At 46.4% G+C, this 24,443-nt stretch overlaps 1 protein-coding gene across 16 annotated transcripts in view; it reads left to right on the forward strand.

The window, feature by feature from the left end:
* Positions 1 to 24,443, forward strand: part of fhod3b (formin homology 2 domain containing 3b) — a 742,093-nt gene that overhangs the window by 558,261 nt on the left and 159,389 nt on the right. For 8 of the 16 annotated variants that reach the window (XM_072509894.1, XM_072509896.1, XM_072509895.1 and 5 more), the window contains 2 exons: positions 3,382 to 3,453; positions 19,971 to 20,096. The exons of 4 other annotated variants lie outside the window; for them this stretch is intronic. In XM_072509894.1, the coding sequence (XP_072365995.1) occupies positions 3,382 to 3,453; positions 19,971 to 20,096 (198 nt within the window). The remainder of the gene's footprint in view (positions 1 to 3,381; positions 3,454 to 19,970; positions 20,097 to 24,443) is intronic. 4 more of the 16 variants (XM_072509899.1, XM_072509901.1, XM_072509904.1 and 1 more) reach the window with 2 other exon arrangements.

Here is a 24,443-nt window from a genome sequence, read left to right on the forward strand (position 1 = left end):
TTGCTGTGTGTGTCGGGGGGGGTTGCTGTGTGTGTCGGGGGGGGGTTGCTGTGTGTGTCGGGGGGGGTTGCTGTGTGTGTCGGGGGGGTTGCTGTGTGTGTCGGGGGGGTTGCTGTGTGTGTCGGGGGTTTGCTGTGTATGTCGGGGGGTTGCTGTGTGTGTCGGGGGGGTTGCTGTGTGTGTCGGGGGGGTTGCTGTGTGTGTCGGGGGGGTTGCTGTGTGTGTCGGGGGGGTTGCTGTGTGTGTCGGGGGGGTTGCTGTGTGTGTCGGGGGGGTTGCTGTGTGTGTGTCGGGGGGGTTGCTTTGTGTGTTGGGGGGGTTGCTGTGTGTGTCGGGGTGGTTGCTGTGTGTGTCGGGGTGGTTGCTGTGTGTGTCGGGGTGGTTGCTGTGTGTGTCGGGGGGGTTGCTGTGTGCGTCGGGGGGGTTGCTGTGTGCGTCGGGGGGGTTGCTGTGTGTGTCGGGGGGGTTGCTGTGTGTGTCGGGGGGGTTGCTGTGTGTGTCGGGGGGGTTGCTGTGTGTGTCGGGGGGGTTGCTGTGTGTGTCGGGGGGTTGCTGTGTGTGTCAGGGGGGTTGCTGTGTGTGTCGGGGGGGTTGCTGTGTGTGTCGGGGGGGTTGCTGTGTGTGTGTGTGTCGGGGGGGTTGCTGTGTGTGTGTGTCGGGGGGGTTGCTGTGTGTGTGTGTCGGGGGGGTTGCTGTGTGTGTGTGTCGGGGGGGTTGCTGTGTGTGTGTGTGTTGGGGTTGCTGTGTGTGTGTGTGTCGGGGGGTTGCTGTGTGTGTGTGTGTCGGGGGGTTGCTGTGTGCGCGTGTGTGTTGGGGTTGCTGTGTGCGTGTGTGTGTTGGGGTTGCTGTGTGGGGAGGGGGGGTTGGTTTGTGTGTGTGTGTGTGTCGGGGGGGTTGCTGTGTGTGGGTGGAGGCGGGGGGGTTGCTGTGTGTGTGTGTGTGTCGGGGGGGTTGCTGTATGTGTGTGTGTCAGAGGGGTTGCTGTGTGTGTGTCGGGGGGGGTTGCTGTGTGTGTCAGGGGGGATGCTGTGTGTGTGTGTCAGGGGGGATGCTGTGTGTGTGTGTCGGGGGGGATGCTGTGTGTGTGTGTCGGGGGGGTTGCTGTGTGTGTCGGGGGGGTTGCTGTGTGTGTCGGGGGGGTTGCTGTGTGTGTCGGGGGGGTTGCTGTGTGTGTGTCGGGGGGGGTTGCTGTGTGTGTGTCGGGGGGGTTGCTGTGTGTGTGTCGGGGGGGTTGCTGTGTGTGTGTGTCAGGGGGATGCTGTGTGTGTGTCGGGGGGGGGGGTTGCTGTGTGTAGGTGGATGCAATGTGTGTGTGTGGCTGTGTATGGGAGGAGTGCTGTCTGTATGTGGGGTGAGGGGCCATCCTGAGTGCCAGGGATCAGGCGGGGGATGCCCTGCCCTTTTGAGGTGGGGAGATGCGGGCACGAGGACCCCTAGCAAGTAAGTTGGGACGTTGTGGGCTTCCGGAGGCCATGGTGGGGTGATCCCCAGATCGGGGTGGCATTTACAAATGGCATCCTGCTCTCAGGGCACGAAATGAAGCTAATTACGTCCTCGGCAGGGGCTTTGCTCGCTGAGGCCATAAAGCAAAGTCCCGTTTGATAGTAGGGTCTGCGCCGAGAAACATCGTGCTAAATGTGCCCAAAGTGGGTTTGTTTTTCCCTCATTAAATCGCCCATTGTGACTAATCTGACTAATAAGAAAGGTCGCTGTGTAGCCGGCAAGCTGCCCCCTGGTTTTCTCACCTCAGCTTGCGTTCTATACAAAAAAAAAGAGAAAATTCCTCTCTTGGTCTTGATATTTGACTGACCAGCTAATATTTTGGCTTTTCCTCCCAATATTATTATGAAACTTGTGACTTATTACCTTAGCTGCGTTATTTCACGTACTTTCTGGATTGACATTTTTAAACACTGGAAGGATGGAGCCGTGCTTTGTAACAACTACTGCACGGTGAGCCTCTAAAGCAATATATGTCAAAGAAAAACTCAAACGTGGAAAATTTCATCGTTAGCAAAAGGACCACCACAAAGGTCCACCTCAATCATCATCCCACTTTTCCCGTGGTAGTATCTTGCAATGTATTCCTTCAAGATACTTCAAAATTGGCATTGAAGTTACATAAGCTAAGTTACCATTACAAATTGGTTCCAAAGCTTTTTTTTTAAATTTGAGAGTACCCAATTCACTTTTTCCAATTAAGGGACAATTTAGCCAATCCACTTCCGCTGCATATTTTTGGTTTGTAGGGGCGAAACCCACGCAAACACGGGGAGAATGTGCAAACTCCACACAGACAGTGACCCAGAGCCAGGATCGAACTGGGACCTCGGCGCCATGAAGCAGCAATGCTAACCACACCACCACCGTGCTGCCCCTGAACTTGGTTCCAAAGCTGACCATTTTTTAAAAAACAATTCCTTCATGGAAAGGCCAACAGGCATTGCCCTTCCATAATTTACCTCAGGAAGCTGGTGGTGAGACACTTTTTTTTGAACCACGGCAGTCCCTGTGTTGTAGGCAGGCCCACGGTGTTGTTAGGGAAGGAGTTCCAGGATGTTGGTCCAGGGACGATCAGAGAGCAGTGATATAATTTAGGGTCAGGCTGGTGTGTGACTTGCAGGGGAACTTGCAGGTGGTGTTTTTTCCACGCATCTGCTCCCCTTGTTCTCCTAGGTGGGGGGGTTTGGAAGGTCCTGAAATGAAATGAAAATGAAAATCGCTTATTGTCACAAGTAGGCTTCAAATGAAGTGACTGTGAAAAGCCCCTAGTCGCCACATTCCGGCGCCTGTTCGGGGAGGCTGGTACGGGAATTGAACCGTGCTGCTGGCCTGCTTTGGTCTGCTTTAAAAACCAGCGATTTAGCCCAGTGTGCTAAACAAGCCCCTTTCGACCAGGTCCTGTCGAAGTAACCTTGGCAAATGGCTGCAGTGCAACTTGTTGATGGTGCGCCCTGCTGCCATGGTGTTTTGGTAGTGGAGTGAGTTGATGTTTAAGGTGACGGATGGGATGCGAGTCAACCAAGCTACTTTGTCCTTTTTCAGCGAAGTGGAACATCCCAATACCCTGCCTGAATCCAATTTCCTCTGGTTTACGTAATATCCTCTAGCCTCTTACATTCTATATATCCCTTGTTCTACTTTCCTGCGCCAAATCAAATATGCTAACTGATCCTCTATACCTCTTGAGTCTTATTAATTAAAATTCCTCGATCAATATTCAAACTGAGATCATGCTTATTCTATTTCTAACGAGGTCCAAAGTAATGAAAAACAAATTACTTCACAACTATCCCATCACATTCCTCTGTTTTGACTATTTTCTAGTTTTGAAATCTCTCTCCTTTTATTTACTTCTAGTCTCTCTGTTTCTGTTTACAGTCAGTTGGAATCTTCCTACGTGAACAAATATACTGACTCCTTTGAACCTTATACATCCAGGTCATCTAATAGGTGGGTCACTAAAATCTCTCTCTTTTTTTCATCGATATATGAAGCACGCTACTATCTATCGGAAGCTAAATAGTCCACAGTAAACCGTTTTAATTTATGGATTGTCATTCATGAGGTGAACGCCTCGGTTTGTGTGTGTGTGGATGCAATTCTACATTATCACTGCGCACTACTTACATTTCAAATGAAGATGGTCTTGATAATATATATTAGAAAACTGTAGGCCATTAACTGGAGCAATTTTGAATGGATGACCTTTTGCAACAAGCACTAAGTAGTTCTTCCACATTATTTTGAAGCAGGCTTCTGTACAGCCTGCGAGCAGCCCAATGCCCACGTTTCAACAATAGCGGTTGGAATTTCATGCACCCTAAAAGCCTCCATCAAAAGACGGCCACGAGAAAATAATTCCAACTGTTTGTGAGAGAAAACAAAGCAAATAGTTCACCGGGATTTCTTGACAATAACATATAGGATTTGGCACAGGTCACGTCTGAAGTTGGTGTGGGTTGTTGTCTCGCTGTGTTATAACTTGAATGTTTTATTTTTCAGCAGGTTGGATTTGTCAGCTGCATTTTGTCAAGTTAGTGCAGACTTGTCCAAGCTGGGCTTAATATATTTTTGCTGTGGCAGCATTGCACTATGTTTGCGACAGGCAGCATAGTGTAAATGCTTCTTGGTGCAGTTATAAATGATTATAATGAGTCTTTTATATTTTGTTTGGATGTACACAGCAGTAGGCGTTAGAACTTTGTTTACTCGGGAGGAAATAAAGATCCCATTGTAATGATGACTAAATGCTGACGAGTCGGCCTTTCTGCATCTATATGAATGATTGGATCTGTACTTGTATTAACAGGAGCAGTCCGTTCAATTCCCCCCTTTAAGCCCCACCTGCCATTCAATTTGATTCGGGTCAATCTGTAACTTAACTCCATCGAATCACCTTGGCTTCATTACTCTCCGTTTTAAAGTGTTCAGTCGCCCTAATTTCAACAGCATTTTTGGGAGAGCAAGTACTGGGTTTCAACTGTGCTTTGCATGAAGAAGTGCATCCTGATATCAGCTCTGAACTTCTTGGCTCTAATTTTAAGGTTAAGCCTTATTGTCCTGCACTGTCGTCACCAGAGGAAACATTTTCTCTTTATCTAGCCCCATCCAATCCTTTGGTCATCTTGATCTCCTCCATTAGGTCACCCCTTAATCGTTTATATACTGGGGAATTCAAGCCGTAATGTAACACTTGTTACTTCTAGTGAATCTGCACAGCACCCATTTCAAAAACAATATGGTTGTGGATTAAATTCTCAAGGTATGTTCTTGTGTTTCTACAAGCTGACAACTCTAATGAGATGGAGGATACAGAGGTATGAGGGCAACCCTTACCACACCACCACCACAAATGACTTGTCACTGGGTGCAGGAAGGGATATCTCTGGACACTAAGGGGCAATTTCAGCATCTACCTAACCTGCAGGTCTTTGGATTGCGCGAGGAAACCGGAGCATCCGGAGAAAACCCACTCAAAGACTGGGAGAACGTGCAAACTTCACACAGACGGTTACCCAAGGTCGAAATTGCCCAGGTCCCTGGCGCTGTGAGGGAGCAGTGCTAACCACTGTGCCACCGAGCCACCCCAGAAGAGTTACCACCAGAGTTGTGGAGAGATGTGATTGGGTTTTGGGACACCCGGGTCAGTTCACAAGCAAAATTGACCAGGATTTGACTGATGCAGAAGAATTAGCTGGACAAAGTTTCTCACCCCAGTGGCCTGTGATTGCCTTTCAATGACTTTAGGCACTTTACATTTGCACTGTTGATTTCAGGAGAGCTGTGCTTTGCCATCTTCCTGTTTGCCACCATTCTACTTTTCTGCCCATTGCCATTTCCCGATGGTGAGTAGAAGCAGAACTAGAGAATCTAGCAGTAGCTGATAGGATGCAAAACAAAGTGGCTCCTGCTGCAACTGCAGCATCAAACTATACCCTGAAAGGGGGCAGTTATATATATATATATATATATATATATATACTAATACAACTGCCAGTAAAAGAACTATGATCAGGTGGTTGGTTGCAGCTTTAAAATATCTAAATGTCTTATTTTGCCATTGCATTTTATGGAGCCCTTCAGTGCATTCCTTCATAGATGTCACAGAGATCATTTCGTAGGGCCTGATTGGCTACTTGTAATGGCCTTGGTCAGTGAAATATTATGGACGTCCTTCACGATTTTATTGAACGTGTGCCTCTGCGCGTGTGTGTCCTTTGAGTGCGTGTGCATACACCGGAGGGGTTGCAGTAACCGATAATGTGGACACGTATTGATCCCTGGAACTGGACTTCAAGAGGGAAGAAAATTGAGACCAAAAAAAAAAGCAGTAAATTCCTCATTCCTGGATTAACCGATGTGCTTTTGGAGGAAATTAGACGGTGGACTTTTAAAATCAGAATTGGGACTCCTGATGAGATGCCCTTATTAGCAATGAACGTTTGAACGATGAAGTTATCCCACAAATGTGGAGAGCAAATAACTTGCAATAATCGTGAATAGAATCAAACTAAAGATTCTTCCTGTTACTGGAGCTTGGTGTCAAATTGAAAATCTTCAAATTAATTACTTTGCACAAGTGTACTCTATCAACATTTACCACATCAGGTCTGATGATTTAAGTGCAGTAGAAGAACATCATTTTTGACCGCACAACGAGTCTCGTGTGCAGATGTGAGATGGTGGAATAACTCAAATCAGTAGCTTTAACTCTATACAGACAGTATATAATACACTCATTTTAAAGCAATCGGCAAAAAGCTTTAAAAAATCACACTACTCATAAGTAACTGTGGATTTCACAATTTTGTAGCTAGTTCTGCTGACGTCCAAATTGCAGCTAGGGATCTCATAGTCTGGAATCTCTGGAATAAAACTGGATGTGTTTTGTGCAACATGTGAAACATCAAATTGAAAATGAGTAATTTGACTTGGAGAACAATAGCAGCTTTTCAGTCCACAGTCCTGCTCCCTCTATGTTTTGGAAAATGACCTTTTAGATTTAATACTTAAAGGCGGACAAATCCAGCGACAACAATTTGCATTTATGTGGCACCTATCAGATGGCGAACTGTCCCAAGGAGTTTCACGGGAGCATTTTCTTCTCCTGTGACTAGTTTTGTTGGATATTTTGACATGCAACCAAACACTTTGACAGAGAGGTAGGTCTTGAGGTGCATCTCAAAGGACGAGAGAAAAGGTAGTTGGCAAAAGAAGCAGGAGGGGAATGGAAATGTTTTAATGCATTGTGATGTTATGATGTGGAGCGCACTGTCTGAAAAGGTAGTAGAAGCAGTAACTTTCAAAAGGGAACTGAATATGTACCTGAAAATGAAATACTTGCAGTGCTATGGGAAAAGAGATGGACAGTAGAGCCAATTGGATAATCCTTTGAAGGAGCCTGCACAAGGTCGAATGCACAGTTGGTAGGCCTGAACTAGGCCAGCCCCTAGCTTATTCTCAACCAACTAAATTAGACAAAACCTCTGCTGCACACTTTAAAAAAAATAAATTTAGAGTACCCAATTATTCTTTTTTCCAATTAAGGGGCAATTTAGCGCGGCCAATCCACCTAACCTGCACATCTTTGGGTTGTGGGGGTGAAATCCACACAGACACGGGGAGAATGTGCAAACTCCACACTGACAGTGACCCAGGACCGGGATTCAAACCCGGGTCCTCCGCGCTGCAGCCCCAGTGCTAACCACTGCGCCACATACCGCCCTGGCGCACGCAATTAGGTTTCAGCCTTTTTATTATTCCACGGAGTCATTTCCTCAGTTAAAAACAATACAATTTTTAAAAAGTTGTGCTCATAAATTGTCATTCCAGCATTGTCGGCCTGCATATTATTTTTGATTTGCTTCCTCATTGAAAACTTCAGGCAAGGTGCCCATTCAATCCCATTTTCTTTTCCATATTTGGGATGACTCTTGTAAGCGGCTACATTGCTGGCAATCTGCAACGTTATTTTCATTTCAAACTATGTGCCTATTTAAGCAAGGTTTGAGTGCCTTGTCCAATGAATCACTATGATCCAGGGGCTGTAAGGATTAATTTGTGTGGACAGGTTGCTGATTAAGTTTGTAATGCACTGATCACAGACGAAGGAGGTGTTTAAAATAAATAATGGATTTGATAGAATGCTGCAGATGCAATGAAGCAATCCCCTCTGATGGGGGAATCCGAGGAAAGGGACAAAACCTGGGATGACCTCAGGAATTGTTTTCACCAAGTGTAATGGAGCTTCCTGCCCAAAATGTTGTTGTGGCTAATTTGAAAAAATGAGATTGATTAGATTTCTGTTAGGCTTGGGTATTATGGGTTATGCAACCAAGGTGAATGAATTGAGATACAAATCAGTAACGATCTAATAAATGGCAAACAGCATCCAGGGACTAAATTCTTATTGTTCTGTTCCCACCTCTTGGATCATGCTGAGGAACCTTAAAGCTTATTTCAAAGCCCATCAGTACTTTGCCTGCACACGTCGCAGAGAGAGGCGGGGAAGGAGGAGGATCCATGTGAACCTGCTCCTGTGCCTGGCTAAACTTGCCATTAACAGGTCCAGGTAGCGGGAGACTAAGGGGGGGGCCTCCGACCTGTCTTTCTTCCCCTCCACTGCAGCTGCAATCATGGCTGGGTGTCCCTAAAGAGGGTGCATGAGGTATATAATGGCACCATCAAGGTCTTCCGTGCTTGTGTGCACCATGGGGACTGGGGTGCCTTGTCGACCCTCTTAATCACGTTTTGATTTAATGTTTTAAGTTTCATTTGATACTTGCTTACTGTTCCAGGCAGTATCCCTTTAAGGGACTTCCCTTTAATTTGTCCTTCAGCTATTTGATTTAGTTCAATTGATTATTTGCTTTATTGAATGCGGAACAAATCAAATGTTGGCTCCTTACACGTATTGGGTTTTACCTTTCTGGGAAACCTTACGGACTTTTTGAATTACATTTCTTTCATCTTTCAGCATCAACATAGAAACATAAGGTGGAATTCTCCCATCCCACCCGTGGTGGGTTTAGCATGGGGCGAGAATGGAGAATCTAGCGGGAGCCAAAAAGTCTTCAGGGTCCAGCTTCCCTCCCCTTGGTCTTCCATTGTTCTTCATCTTCATCCACCTCCTTGCCCCTCTGCATGCCACTGTCAGTGTAAAGTCGAAACCCACTGGCGTACAATCGCTTCGCAGTTCTCCCAATGGCGGGTTGGTCTTTCCGCTGGCTGGTGGCGTGAATGTTATTTGCATTCAATTACATCTCCTAAATGCTCATTACAAAGACCAACAAAGAACAAAGAAAAGTACAGCACAGGAACAGGCCCTTCGGCCCTCCAAGCCCGTGCCGACCATGCTGCCCGACTACACTACAATCTTCTACACTTCCTGGGTCCGTATCCCTCTATTCATGTATTTGTCAAGGTGCCCCTTAAATGTCACTATCGTCCCTGCTTCCACCACCTCCTCCGGTAGCGAGTTCCAGGCACCCACTACCCTCTGTGTAAAACAACAATTAAAACAACTGCGTGCTGGCATCTTGTCAGGCCTTCCACCCTTGCATCACGTCATGTTTGAAATTACGTTGGTCTAAAACCTGATTACTAGTGCGTGGAGTGCCTAAGGTGGCCCTCAGCTTGCAAGAGTCCTCAGGGTAAATGCCTCACTGCCATTGTGCTGCTGTGCTCCTGATGTGCTGCTCACCACTCTATCGGGACAGACCTGCTCCTTCCTGCGTCTCCATATCGAGCTGGTCCTGATGGATAGCACTGCGCTGCTGGACCCATGGACTCCCCCTGTCGGATCAGTGCTGCACCAGAAGTTGGAGAATACAGGGGTCTCCTCTACACCCCTTGGTGCGATACCCCAGTGTCTATCTGGACAGCACTGTGTTGCAGAACGTTTGCTGCCACCATGGCAAATATCTGGGGCTGGATTCTCTGATTCTGGGGCTATGTCCCCATGCCGGCATGGGAACGCTGGTGTTTTAGGCCAGAAAAAGTGGAGCAAAACGGCCACCGATTCCCCGTTTTGCTGGGGGCGAGCAGGACGGCAGCATAGAGCACCCGGCTCTAGAAGCTGATACGCCACGAAGAACTACCGGGTCTGTTGCCGTGCACGCGCATGACGGCGGTCTGCAGCGGCCGTGCCATGCTACATGGCGGAGGTCGCTCGCGGACCCAGCCCGCGAAATAGTCCGTCCCGTCCCCCTTCGGCCGGCTCGAGCGCCCCGGCCCTCCCCACCACAGTGCCCCCTGCCCCGAACAATGTCCCGCCCCTGCCCGCGGATCAGCCTTCTCCCGACTGTGGCGGCGCTGGACTGAGTCCTCAGTTCCGACGGATGAGACCACGCGTGTCCCACGCCATCAGAAACCCGGCCGGTCGGGGGCGGAGCACTGGGGGGGGGGGGGCCTCCGGCAATGGCCTGAGGCTGTCGATATGTGGCACGGCATACTCGCAGAGTGCACTCCTTTGAAGGAGGCACAGAAACGTGAAAACGGCACCGTCCCCGATTCGGTCGGGAAATGTGATTCTCCGGCCATTTGCCGATCGTGATTTAGGCATTGGCGACCGGAGATTCCAGCTTCTGAAGTTCAACCGGCGTGGGGGGTGGGGGTTTGTGTGTGTGGTGAGTCCAGACAGATGTTGGGGGGGCTAGTAAGACAGAAGGGGCAGTGTGGAAGGAGAGCTGTGCAGGGAAGGACAGTGGCATGCAGAGGGACAAGGAGGTGGATGAAGAAGGTGAACAATAGGAGGTCAAGGATGGGATGCTGTGACCTGATGAGGCTGCATGAACAGCTCGTAAAGAAAGGGAGTCACAGGGAAATCACATTATTTCCTGGAAGGAGATGGATGAAGACTCCAGATGGAGTGGGTACAGGTCCAAGTGGGACATGGGCTTCTCACGGGTGATGGGCTTGGGGGAGAGTGACTGAATCGAGGAACAGATATCGTCTTGAGGCTACTAGCTTTTTCCTTCTGTGTTGCTGACATCCTGCATAGTTTGATGAAGACGGGGTGGCTGGAGATAGTGATAGGAGTGTGCTGGGCTGGTATTTCAGTATGGCACTGGGCACTTGGAACCCGCCAGCTGACAGCAGGCGGACAAATCAGCTGTTAGCCTGCCAGGTGACTCATAGGGGAACGTGCCTGTACATAATCAATGAGGTGCCAAGTGCAGAATCTGGTGCAGGATCCCGCCAGTAGGAGCCGTAGCCACCCTCCACAACAATTAGTCTCAAAATGGCCGCATTTCGCCCATACGATCTTTTGGCCCATCGTGTCAATGCCAGCCAAAAAATAACTATCCAGTCTAATCCCACTTTCCAGCTCTTTCGAGTCATGCAGGTTTACAATGCTTCAAGTGTTAGATTGTTGAAGTATTTCTGGCCTTACTTGTCAAGCATCTAGGGGAGTTTTGAATCCGCAGCGAGCGGCCACAAGGAAATGATGGTAGGATGCAAACTGACATTATGAACATGCGTAAAGAAGACTATTCCACTCCCTGAAGGGTTCTCCTGCCCTGAACGTCACTTGGACAGAGTTTTTAAGGTGCACAGGCTCCCCTCGTTAAGGGGAAGCCCTACCCCATTACCGGGGAAGTTTGTACTCAGCAGAGGTCACACGGAACCTGTCAGTCCACACCCTATGACCTCCGTGATGGTTGTAACACTCCTCCTGAAAGTTTGAACCTGACGCTTGGCCAAACCATTTGAGGCAAGTCGAACTCTGCTGGCAAAGGCCGGGCCGTTATCGGAAATGAGCACTTCTGGGGAGCCATCTGTGCGAAGCCGCTCAACAGTGGACTTTGTGGTTGTTGTCTGCATCCGGTGCACTTCCAGCCACTTGGAATGCGCGTCAACTATTATGAGGAACATGGACCCCTGGAATGGTCCGGCAAAGTCACCTCCGAGGCGGTAGCAAAGTCGAGCCAGCCATTCCCATGGGTGGCGGAGTGCTGCTGGTGGTGGTTTCTGGCGTTTGTGGCCAACAGCTTCATCTTGGAAACTCTTCACGGGTCAGCCTGCAGTCTATAGCTGTGGCCAAGCAGGCAGGAAGGTCCTCTCAACCTGCCTGGATTGCTGGCCCCCATTTGGCCTCTGGCACCACACCATTAACCAGCTCAATCGGCCACCCACTGCAAGCGAGCAGGTTGCCCAGCTGACCCCCGTCCCATCTCAGATAAAATGGCTGGGGAGGGGGAGGCTGGGGTGGTGCCAGTTGGCAGCATGCGTTTCTGAGTCCACTAACCTTCATGCGCACTCACATATGGAACGAAATATCCTGCCCAGTATTAATGCACTAGGGTCGCATGTTATATTGTCACGGCAGTTAGAAATTATTACTGTGGCCATCTAGATCAGGCTCGTTGAAGAATTGCATTCAGTCATGTTTAAAAATCTGTGAGCACACTTGCTCACCTTTGCCCCCCAGTGTGTTTGTGCATGTATCTCTTCGTGGTCAGTGACGGACTGATTTGAGCTTTACTCTTTTTTTTGCTGTCTTGCAAACCTCCTGATGTCTTTCTGACTTAAAGAAAGCATCTAATTATTTGTTATGCTACGTGTGTGTAATTGACACCACACATGCTGTTTATTGGTTGGAGGGATCACAATGTTTGATACATGAACGCACCATACGCCAAATAAATAAAATATGCGGTGCCATGAGAATGATGAGACAAATAGATCCACCAACCCAATGACAGCCAAGGGTTTAGCTGGAACAATGCATGTGTCTGCTGCCCTCTAGTGATGCCACAGTTTTCAATGTGAGATTCATTCCATGGTTGTACGGAGCATGAAATGATGCCGTGGAGAATATTCTGTGCTTTTTTGGAATTTAATCTCTTTGTTTATAATATTAACACCGCTTTCAAAATCTAAACCTTTGTGGTAACTATGATCCTTGTTCTCCATCTTGTCGTTCCCTTACTGCAGATGTCCACCTCTGAAACTGTGAGCCCTTTTTCCTTTTCCAATTTAAGATTTTAGCAGGCGTGCATTCGAACGCCATTCTGGTAGGTTTCTGTATCTGAAGCGCACACATCGCTTCAAATAGCATTCTAATACTGTCCTCTGCTGCACCATACGAGCCAGTTCCAACTGCCTTCTGTTGAATTTTTCTGGTTTGGAGAGGGTTTATAACACTCACCACTCCAAACGTACCTATTATAGGAATAGACTCATGGGTGTAAATCGCAACATTTTGAGTGGGCCAGCACACTGCCCTTCACTTTAGTTTGTAGGTTTCAATTGAGTAATTTCCTGCTGGTTGCAAGAGCCCGATGAGATTTAATTTTGAACAGTTCGAGCAGATTTTTATAAAAGCAAAATGCTGTCGACGCTGGAGGGCTGAAATAAAAACAAAAGTGCCGGAAAAATACTCCGCAGGTCTGGCCTCCGTGGAGAGAGAAACAGAGCCAACATTCCGAGTTCAATATGACTCTTATTCAGAACTGACCTCCAATTGACTAGAAACTAAACTGGACCAGCCATGGAAATGCTGTACCTACAATAGCAGGTCGGGATGGGAAATCTGTGGTAAGTAACTCGCCTCCTGACGCCCCAAAGCAGTCAGGATTGTAATGAAATACTTTCTGCTTACCTGGATGAATGCAGTTCCAATGGCACTCGAAGTCCGGCACGATCCAGCCTGGGGGGCCAGTTTAGCTCAGTGGGCTAGATAGCTGGTTCCTGTTGCAGAGCTGCCACCGGTTCAATTCCCGTACCTGCTGAGGTTATTCGCGAAGGCCCCACCTTCTCAACCTGAGGTGTGGTGATCCTCAGGTTAAATCACCACCAGTCCGCTCTCCCACTCAAAGAGAAAAGCGGCCTATGGTCATCTGGGATGATGGCATCTTTACATTTTACCCACCACCGATGCACAGTGGTAGCAGAGCATTCCAGCTGCAAAAAGGCACTGCAGCAACTTGCAAAGCCTCCATGAAGCACCTTCCAAACTCGTATTCTCTACAACCCAGCAGGGTCAAAGGGCAGCAGATGCATGGGGACACCAGCAACTCCAAGTCCATACCATCCTGACTTGGAAATCTATCGTTGCTCCTTCACTATCACTGGGTCAATAGTCTAAAACTCTTTCCTAACATCCCAGTGGGTGTTCCTACACCACATAGACTGCAGCAATTCAAGAATGTGCAAATTACAGTTGCTGCTTTGGTGCTGTAACACTGGTATTGTATAACACTCAATTATGTTACAATACCAATCTAATGAAGTCAGGCCTTGAGCTTGCAATGTGTCTGCGTATTGTAAATATTATCAAGGGATTTCTATTCTTCAGCAACTAACCAGAGTGGATATGCCAGCATGCTTTCTGTAAGAGTTGTGTCAGATTACAATAGGTCTCCTTACCTTTTGCCCATCAAATCAATAAGTTGAATTGCCTTATGTTGTGGGCTGGGTCACAAAAATAGCTAGAGATTATGAGGAAAAGCAGCAAGTGTGTGTTTGCTTTCTGATGGGCCCATAGGAGCGATGGGGCTAGTGTGTTATATAACCTTGTTAATTAGGAATGAAATTAAATCAATAGCACTAAACGACATAGGGTCAGATGATGTGGAGTCTGTGTGGGTAGAGTTGAGGAACCACAAAGGCAAAAAAACCATAATGGGAGTTTTATGTACAGGCCTCCTAACCGTGGTCAGGACCAGGGGCACAAAATGCACCACGAAATAGAAAGTGCATGTCAGAAAGGGAAGGTCACAGTGACCATGGGGGACTTCAATATGCAGGTGGACTGGGTTGCCAGTGGACCCAAAGAAAGGGAATTCATTGAATGTTTACAGGAGGGCTTTTTGGAACAGCTTGTGATGGAGCCCACGAGGGATCAGGCCATTCCGGACTTAGTGTTATGTAATGAGCCAGACTTGATTAAAGATCTTAAAGTAAGGGAACACTTAGGAGGCAGTGATCATAATATGGTAGAATTCAGTCTGCAATTTGAAAGAAAGAAGGTAGAATCAGATGTAAAGCTGTTTCAGTTAAATAAAGGTAACTACAGGGGCATGAGGGAGGAACTGATGAAAATCGACTGAGAGCAGAGCCCAGTGGGAAAGACAGTACATAGAACATAGAACATAGAAAATACAGCACAGAACAGGCCCTTCGGCCCACGATGTTGTGCCGAACCTTTGTCCTAGATTAATCATAGATTATCATTGAATTTACAGTGCAGAAGGAGGCCACTCGGCCCTTTGAGTCTGCACCGGCTCTTGGAAAGAGCACCCGACCCAAACTCAACACCTCCACCCAACACCAAGGACAATTTTGGACATTAAGGGCAATTTATCATTGGCCAATTCACCTAACCTGCACATCTTTGGACTGTGGGAGGAAACCGGAGCACCCGGAGGAAACCCACGCAGACACGGGGAGGGCGTGCAGACTCCGCACAGACAGTGACCCAAGCCGGAATCAAACCTGGAACCCTGGAGCTGTGAAGCAATTGTGCTATCCACAATGCTACCGTGCTGCCCTTAAGAACAAATAAATCTACACTATATCATTTTACCGTAATCCACGGACCTATCCAAGAGCTGCTTGAAGGTCCCTAATGTTTCCGACTCACCTACTTCCACAGGCAGTGCATTCCATGCCCCCACTACACTCTGGGTAAAGAACCTACCTCTGATATCCCTCCTATATCTACCACCTTTCACCTTAAATTTATGTCCCCTTGTAATGGTTTGTTCCACCCGGGAAAAAAGTCTCTGACTGTCTACTCTATCTATTCCCCTGATCATCTTATAAACCTCTATCAAGTCGCCCCTCATCCTTCTCCGTTCTAATGAGAAAAGGCCTAGCACCCTCAACCTTTCCTCGTAAGACCTACTCTCCATTCCAGGCAACATCCTGGTAAATCTACTTTGCATCTTTTCCAAAGCTTCCACATCCTTCCTAAAATGAGGCGACACAGTACTCCAAATGTGGCCTTACCAAAGTTTTGTACAGCTGCATCATCACCTCATGGCTCTTAAATTCAATCCCTCTGTTAATGAACGTGAGCACACCATAGGCCTTCTTCACAGCTCTATCCACTTGAGTGGCAACTTTCAATGATGTATGAACATAGACCCCAAGATCTCTCTGCTCCTCCACATTGCCAAGAACTCTACCGTTAACCCTGTATTCCGCATTCATATTTGTCCTTCCAAAATGGACAACCTCACACTTTTCAGGGTTAAACTCCGGCTGCCACTTCTCAGCCCAGCTCTGCATCCTATCTATGTCTCTTTGCAGCCGACAACAGCCCTCCTTACTATCCACAACTCCACCAATCTTCATATCGTCTGCAAATTTACTGACCCACCCTTCAACTCCCTCATCCAAGTCATTAATGAAAATCACAAACAGCAGAGGACCCAGAACTGATCCCTGCGGTACGCCACTGGTAACTGGGATCCAGGCTGAATATTTGCCATCCACCACCACTCTCTGACTTCTATCGGTTAGCCAGTTCGTTATCCAACTGGCCAAATTTCCCCTATCCCATGCCTCCTTACTTTCTGCATAAGCCTACCATGGGGAACCTTATCAAATGCCTTACTAAAATCCATGTACACTACATCCACTGCTTTACCTTCATCCACATGCTTGGTCACCTCCTCAAAGAATTCAATAAGACTTGTAAGGCAAGACCTACCCCTCACAAATCCGTGCTGACTATCCCTAATCAAGCAGTGTCTTTCCAGATGCTCAGAAATCCTATCCTTCAGTACCCTTTCCATTACTTTGCCTACCACTGAAGTAAGACTAACTGGCCTGTAATTCCCAGGGTTATCCCTAGTCCGTTTTTTGAACAGGGGCACGACATTCGCCACTCTCCAATCCCCTGGTACCACCCCTGTTGACAGTGAGGATGAAAAGATCATTGCCAACGGCTCTGCAATTTCATCTCTTGCTTCCCATAGAATCCTTGGATATATCCCGTCAGGCCCGGGGGACTTGTCTATCCTCAAGTTTTTCAAAATGCCCAACACATCTTCCTTCCTAACAAGTATTTCCTCGAGCTTAACAATCTGTTTCACACTGTCCTCTCCAACAATATCGCCCCTCTCATTTGTAAATACAGAAGAAAAGTACTCGTTCAAGACCTCTCCTATCTCTTCAGACTCAATACACAATCTCCCGCTACTGTCCTTGATCGGACCTACCCTCGCTCTAGTCATTCTCATATTTCTCACATATGTGTAAAAGGCCTTGGGGTTTTCCTTGATCCTACCCGCCAAAGATTGTTCATGCCCTCTCTTAGCTCTCCTAATCCCTTTCTTCAGTTCCCTCCTGGCTATCTTGTATCCCTCCAATGCCCTGTCTGAACCTTGTTTCCTCAGCCTTACATAAGTCTCCTTTTTCCTCTTAACAAGACATTCAACCTCTCTTGTCAACCATGGTTCCCTCACTCGATGTACTTCTGAAGCTTTATAAGGCCCCATTTAGAATACTGTGAGCAATTTGGGCCCCACACCTCAGGAAGGACATACTGGCACTGTAGCGGGCCCAGTGGAGATTCACACGGATGATCCCAGGAATGGTAGGCCTAACATACGATGAACGTCTGAGGATCCTGGGATTATATTCATTGGAGTTTAGAAGATTGAGGGGAGATCTAATAGAAACTTACAAGATAACGAATGGCTTAGATAGGGTGGACGTAGGGAAGTTGTTTCCTTTAGCAGGGGAGACTGGGACCCGGGGGCACAGCCTTAGAATAAAAGGGAGTCACTTTAGAACAGAGATGAGGAGAAATTTCTTTAGCCAGAGAGTGGTGGGTCTGTGGAATTCATTGCCACAGAGGGCGGTGGAGGCCGGGACGTTGAGTGTCTTTAAGACAGAAGTTGATAAATTCTTGATTTCTCGAGGAATTAAAGGCTATGGAGAGAGCGCGGGTAAATGGAGTTGAAATCAGCCATGATTGAATGGTGGAGTGCACTCGATGGGCCGAATGGCCTTACTTCCGCTCCTATGTGTTATGGTCTTATAATCCAAAATGGTGTGCGTGTGTCCACACATGTGCATGCGTGTTATGAAAGATCTTTGTCCTTCATGATCTATTGAAATCTTGGGGATCTGACTGCCTCATTTAGTTCTATTCCAGAATGCTGCGCAATGCGTAGCTGCTGACTCCTGTGCATAGTCCATGAGCTCGTAAGGCCCTTTCTCCCTCCCTTCAAGGGCAAAATTATGTATGAACACTGTGGATTTGGATGAGCATTCCATTGATGTTTACATTTTTGAGATTTCTGCATTATATTTAATCTAAATTTAATAATTTAATATTAACCCAAGATGAAAAGTATCCCTTTACCAGTCACTTTCTCAATTACGGAGTTTTGTTTAAATTCAAAACCAAGCATGCATGGAATTCAGCAGTTCGTAATGAGATTATTAAGTTTAGTAAAAGAAAACAACTGGGATGGGGTAATTGTCTCCGAAAGCTTGCAGTATTTCAGAGATCAGATATTTTCAGGCTGCGATCCATCCATCTCTCCGATTTCATAATTGACTCAAGCTTTGGCAAAAAGAATACGAGGAGCTTCGCAAAGGCTCCTTCTCTCATTGACGGGAGGAAACAGCTCTTCATTTGTTCTGATGAAATGGTGTAAATGTCCTTGTTGCAATGGCGTTAAGACCAAGGCCAGAATTTAATTTTGTTTGGGTGGGCACGGCGTGAAATCGCGCGTCCAGGTTAGGCGTGAATTCTAACAGTGCAAGATTTTGGGTTGGTGGGCACATGTGAGGGTCAGAGACCCCCCCCCCCCCCCAACAATTAGGCAGGTTAGCCTATCAAGGGGCCAATTGAATGCAATTGTCTTTGTCCTTTTGCATTTACACCCTGGTGGGTGTATTGGTCAGGTGGCCTTTACATTTTTGCTGCAACCTTGATTCAGGGAAGGATGAGCTGTCCGGGCTGTAATACAATTTTAAAAAGTGCCCGTGGCCTCTACAGCAGCTGGCGAAATGGCAGCTGAATGGAGGACACGCATATTTATACTCCTCCTCCTGGGCAGAGCCAGCAGGCAGGGGCTACCGGTGAACCTGTAGTACAGGTCCTACCTTACAGCCCCTAATACAGGTGCACAGTTGTCCACCACATTCACCCCCTGTTAAAAATGAGTCCGGCGGGGGTTGTGTAGAACGATATACAGTATTGAAAATTATGTTCTGTTAATTGGCCAGCCAGTGGGGGGACCACGTTCCGGGGTTACTCGCGGCCAGAAGCCGCTTCCGGGCCTACTAAGTGAGCTCTCCGAACGGTTGAAAAATCTGGGCTCTGAACTTATCCCAAATGCTGACAGTTAAAGACCATGCTCCTGTAAGATTGTTTTAAGTTGGTTTTTATGTAAAATCTGGTGTAGTGATTGGTGCACAGTTGTGATTAAAAACAGTTGAACTTTGATGGAATATTGTGATGTTTGTAGGCTTAATGGGCTCTGGGGGCAATTTCTTACTCTGCCTGCCATCTGCCACTTGGGGAGTTTCAATAGTGTAATGTTTCCTCTTTGGCATTTCAGCTGAGGATTCAAAAAACCATCAGAAGTTTAGCTGCTAGATTTAAGACTCAGGAACCAAACACGCTTCTGGTTCGTAAATCAAGCACCTTGACTGTGGTATTGCCAAAACAGTTCACCAGCCGTGACCTTCAGGAATATTAACGTGGCCACAACCAGAAGCAAAGTTTTCTCTTGGCTACTGTTCTGGGGAATACTTAATCGTAAGAAAACATTTTCCCTTTTTATAATTTATCATTTTAAGGCCACATCCCCCGCATATAAATTATTGCAGGGATTATAAATATGCCAGCAGGAACTTGCACTCTTTGGTCTTTCTATATGTATCTCACTGTGATCAGTGATGTTAAATATGGAGAGGCAACACAAAATTGCAACACACTCTAGAATTGGATGCACCACATCCTCAACCAAACTCAAATCAGCGATAGATGTATGGTAACATTTTTAATGTGGTTCCATGAATAGCGCTCATACATACAGATAAAATATGCATATATATGGGACACACTGATGCCTGAACATGGGACATGATTGCTCTATCTGTGCCACACACTTGGTACAGTGTCAACTTTATTTGCCTGCATTGAGCACATGCATGATGTTAAATGCCTGACAATATTGCTGTAAAACTAAGATCATCCTTGCCAAGGACTGGTTTACTGGTAGAAGCCTTCGCACTGAGGTTTATAACTAAACATGTGGGTCCAGAAAATACCATAATAGTGACTATTCCGTACACTGTGTTATGCATACATACCCAGCTGCTTTTCTGTTTTGTCTGGTGAAGACGTCACTCTCTTGTGTGCTGCTCCTGTTGCACTGACTGATGGCATAGGGCTCTTCTCGTGCTTGCCTGCTAACTGTTACTCCTCTCTTTCTCTCTTCCTGTCCCTCTTTCTCTCCCTCTCTCTCTTCCTTATCTCACTTATCCTGCAGATACAGCAGCTATGGCAGAAGTGCCTACACGGGATCTTGCTATTACTCTGGGCTCGCTGCACCTACCGCCTCCAGCTCTCGCTACAGGACTTCTGTCTCGCCTGCTCCCGAGGCAAAATCTGACAGGTTTGTGGAACTATTGCCACGAGGAATTAGCCCTCAAAGCACACCAGCAAGTAGACAACGTTGGAATTGGATACGCAGGATGTCTGTCCGTGTTGGAATAGTCATTCTGTTTTCAGCTCTTTGGAAAGGCTGAACATTAAATATTAATCAGTCTTTTCTCTTTTCAAATGCTGACAGTTGTGTGTGCGCGTGTGTGTGTGCGTGTATTTTTAACGTATGCTCTGCTTTAATTTCAGATTTGCAGAATTCACACTTTTCCTTTTTAAAATTTCAAAACGCATATTTTTTCCTCTGAGATGTTTGCCCTCACCCTGTGTTTGCTTTGAAGATATTCATTCTGGTGTCATTGAGCTAGCAGTCAGGCAGACAGGGCCAATATATTGTGCCAAAGGATGGTAGCAGACAACTTCTTCAGTGTGGCAGCAGTTCTCCTCTTGGTCCTTCCAACATAATTTTGGGGTTAACTGATTAAGAATAACCCCTCGGTGTTCGGATGGTTAAATTGCAGAAGGGTTAAGTAAAGGGCGACACGGTAGCACAATGGTTAGCACTGTTGCTTCACGGTGCCTGGGTCCCAGGTTTGATTCCCAGCTTGGGTCACTTGGCTGTGCGGAGTCTGCACGTTCTCTCCGTGTCTGCGTGGGTTTCCTCCGGGTGCTCCGGCTTCCTCCCAAAGTCCCAAAAGATGTGCTGTTAGGTGAATTAGACATTCTGAATTCTTCCTCCTTGTACCCGAACAGGCGCTGGAGTGTGGCGACTCAGGGATTTTCACGGTAACTTCATTGCAGTGGTAATGTAAGCCTACTTGTGACAATAAAGATTATTATTAATTAGCATTAATCTTTTTCCATGCCCTTTAAGAATACACATTTAAACTATCCTGCAACTCACAAACAACCACGCTGTTTTATATTTATTTAACATTCTATGATTGTGGGATTCAGATATATTGCCTCGGGGAATGGTTGCAGAGTGATTATGTTATTGGATTAGCCGTAATCCAGAGACCTAAACGAATGATCTAGAGGCAGGAGTTCAAACCTTATGCCACCAGCTGGGGGGATTTAAATTTAATTATTGTAATTGAATGATTTTGGAACTAAAAGGCCAGTGAGGGTGACCAGAAAACTAGCAGGTTGTTGTAAAAACCCATCTGCTTCATTAAAATACTTTTGGGAAGGAAATCTGCCTTTCTTACAGACTTTAGATTTCGAATTATTGTCCGGTATACCGAGGTACAGTGAAAAGTATTGTTCTGTGTACAGTCCAGGCAGATTGTTCCAAACATGAAAATCATAGGACATACAATAAACACACAATGTAAATACATAGACATAGACATTGGGCGAAGGCTACTGAGTACAGTGCTACAACGGGAGAGAAGATGTGTGGAGAGATCAGTTCAGTGCATAAGAGGGTCATTGCGGAGTCTGGTAAGTGGGGAAGAAGCTGTTTTTGAATCTGCTAATGCGTGTTCTCAGACTTTTGTATCTTCTGTCGAATGGAAGACGTTGGAAGAGCGAGCAACCCGGATGGGAGGGATCTTTGCTTATGCTGCCCAAGGCAGCGGGAGATGTAGACCGAGTCAATAGATGGGAGGCGGTTTTGCATGATGGGCTGTGTTCACGTCTCTATGTAGTTTCTTAAAGGTCTTGGGATGAGCCGTTGCCATACCAAGCTGTGCTACAGCCAGATGGGATGCTGTGATGAACTGTTACTGTAACACTGTACCCTTGTCATCATGTAAGGTGATGTCCCCTTTAAGACCGGGCTTGGAACCCTGGGGAACTCCGCCTCTGGCTCCGCCCATCTGGGAGCCGTATATAAGGGGCCGCCTTGTGGGCGGCGTAGCTGTTAGCACATGTCTCGGCACCAGTCTAGTTCTTAGTTTATTAAAGCCTTCTTTACCGTTTACACTCTAAGTGTCGTTTATGAGGGTACCACAGATGCTTTCGATGGTGCATCTGTAAAGATAACGCTTATGGCCTCAAGTTAATCACCACCACTTTCTGAAGAGCACTCTGGGATGGGTAATAGATGCCTGGCCTTGTTTGCAATGCTCACATCCCATGACTGAATTTTAAAAAATTAGATTGGAGCAAATGGGTAAATAGTAAGTACAACACTATGCAACATAAGGAAACAGGCCATAGCCACATCCCCCTGATATTAATTACTATGGCAATTACACATTTTGTACAGTTTAAGCTTTCAAGCAATACAAAAATTATTATGAAACCAGCTTAACAGTTTTTTTTTTACCGGAATACATTTTTTACAATGGAAATATTTGACGCTTTTTATCAGCTCCTAATAGTTAAAAGGCCTGTTATTTACCTGAACTTTAAAAAGTTGGATAAAGGTCAATTGGGCATAAGCCAAATATACTTATAAAATGCATTTTATCTATGTAGCATTGTCACTCGGCCGTGATAAATCTGCACTTCCTCATTTGGGCAGCATGGTGGCACCGTGGTTAGCACAGCTGTCTCAGCACCAGGGACCCGGGTTTGATTCTGGCCTTCGGTGACTGTGTGGAGTTTGTACCTTTTCCCCATCTCTGCATGGGTTTCCTCAGACTGCTCCTGTTTCCTCCCGCGGTCCAAAGATGTGCAGGTTTGGTGGGGTTGCGGGGTTACAGGGATGGGGAGAAGTTGGAGTGGGCTTCGGTAGGGTGCCCTTGGTAGGGTCGGTGCAGACTCGATGAGCCAAATATGTCCCTCCTGAACTGTAGGGATTCTATGGATTACCCAAATATTTTTGTTTGGTAGATTATGGGGACTCGTAGTCAGAGAATACATTTCATCTGAGTGTTACATGAAGCTGTTGTACAGGACATGGCAAGTTCATGCTCTCCTATTAGGCAGTTTGCTGAGTAGTGTTGAATCTGACACCATTTCCCATTTAGAAAAACTCAAACTTTTATTGATTGGAGTTTTACAACACCGAAACAGATCATTCCAGCCTGTGTACTGCTGTTTATGACCCACACGAGCTTCCTCCCACACTGTTTCATCTCGCCCTATCTGCTTAATGCTTATTCGCTTAAGCATTTGACAAATTTCCAAATCTTGCTGACTAAATAGCAATTAGATAGGGGCCTGCCACTGCACCACATAAGTGACTAGTTGTTTGCAGAGACGCTGCTTCACAATGACCTTGTTTATGCAGTCAGGAGATAGCCCCAGTCTCTTCCAAAAGTAACATAGGTTGGGAGTTCAGATTGAGCACAGCCTGGGCCTTTTTGAGGGTGCAGCAGCAATACAAGAAGTGCAGACTGTATGACTTTGATTGCTAAGCGTCTCCTGTTAACTTTCCAAATAGGCTTGGAAAAGAGAATACCAAAGCTTTAATAATAATTTTAAAGAAGCAATAATCAAATTCCATATAATGTTACCAAATTTTGAGGATCAGTGTCAGCTGGAGAGAGAGATATCATTTCGTATGCAGGAGGAAGTTGCAATCCTTTCACAATAAATGTAAGGGCAAGGACAAGAGACGTGCAGTCCTTCATTCCAAGTCAACTACTGCTCCTACAGAAGAAACATTTTGGATTCAGTCAAGGCTCATGCAGAAATGTCCAAATGCGCTGCAGTTAGGGAATGAGACTTGTCTTTTAGAGCAACCTTGTCTTCAGAATGCCATTATCTTCAAGTCCCTTTCCAATTCGCACTTCACCACGACTTGGAGAGACTATATCATCATTCCTTCACTGTCTTTGGAAGAAAATCCTGAAACTTCCTATATGATAGTGACAGGAGAACATCACAAAAGAAGGGATTGCGGCTTTTCAAACAAAAGTCCCAGCGTCAGTTTTTCAGGGCTATAGAGGTGTTATGATGTACTTTCACAGACTTTATTAGAAACCCAAAAGGTATTTATTATTTGTTTTTAAACCGCATCAGTACAGCAGCCACACTGCTACCCTAGTCCTCTACCTGTCTTCTGCCTAATAGAGGAACCAACCTCTGTGAGTCCCAATTGGTCCCCTAAGCCAGGTGACCCTTAGTTTGCTGTGTTGCCCTTAAAGGGACAATCACCACGTCTCTCCTCCTTTAACTCCTTTATACAATCTTCACCAACCCAGTTTCTCAGTCCTAAATTCGAACTAAACATTGTATATATGAGTTGTACAATTACAATTCGAGTTTGAAGGGTTTTTTTCTGTTCCTTGTAGAGCAGCGTAATTCTGTAGTCTGAGATGCTTCCACAGAATCGGCATTAACAGGAACTGCTATAATGAGTACCTCTTCTGGTACATGCAGTTCATTACTACTTGTTTTCATGGAGACATCAGTTATAACAGGTTGATCAGGTACTTTGGTGCTTATGGATTCGAAAACATTT

The sequence above is a fragment of the Scyliorhinus torazame genome, chromosome 6, assembly GCF_047496885.1.
Source record: "Scyliorhinus torazame isolate Kashiwa2021f chromosome 6, sScyTor2.1, whole genome shotgun sequence".
Taxonomy (NCBI): domain Eukaryota; kingdom Metazoa; phylum Chordata; class Chondrichthyes; order Carcharhiniformes; family Scyliorhinidae; genus Scyliorhinus; species Scyliorhinus torazame.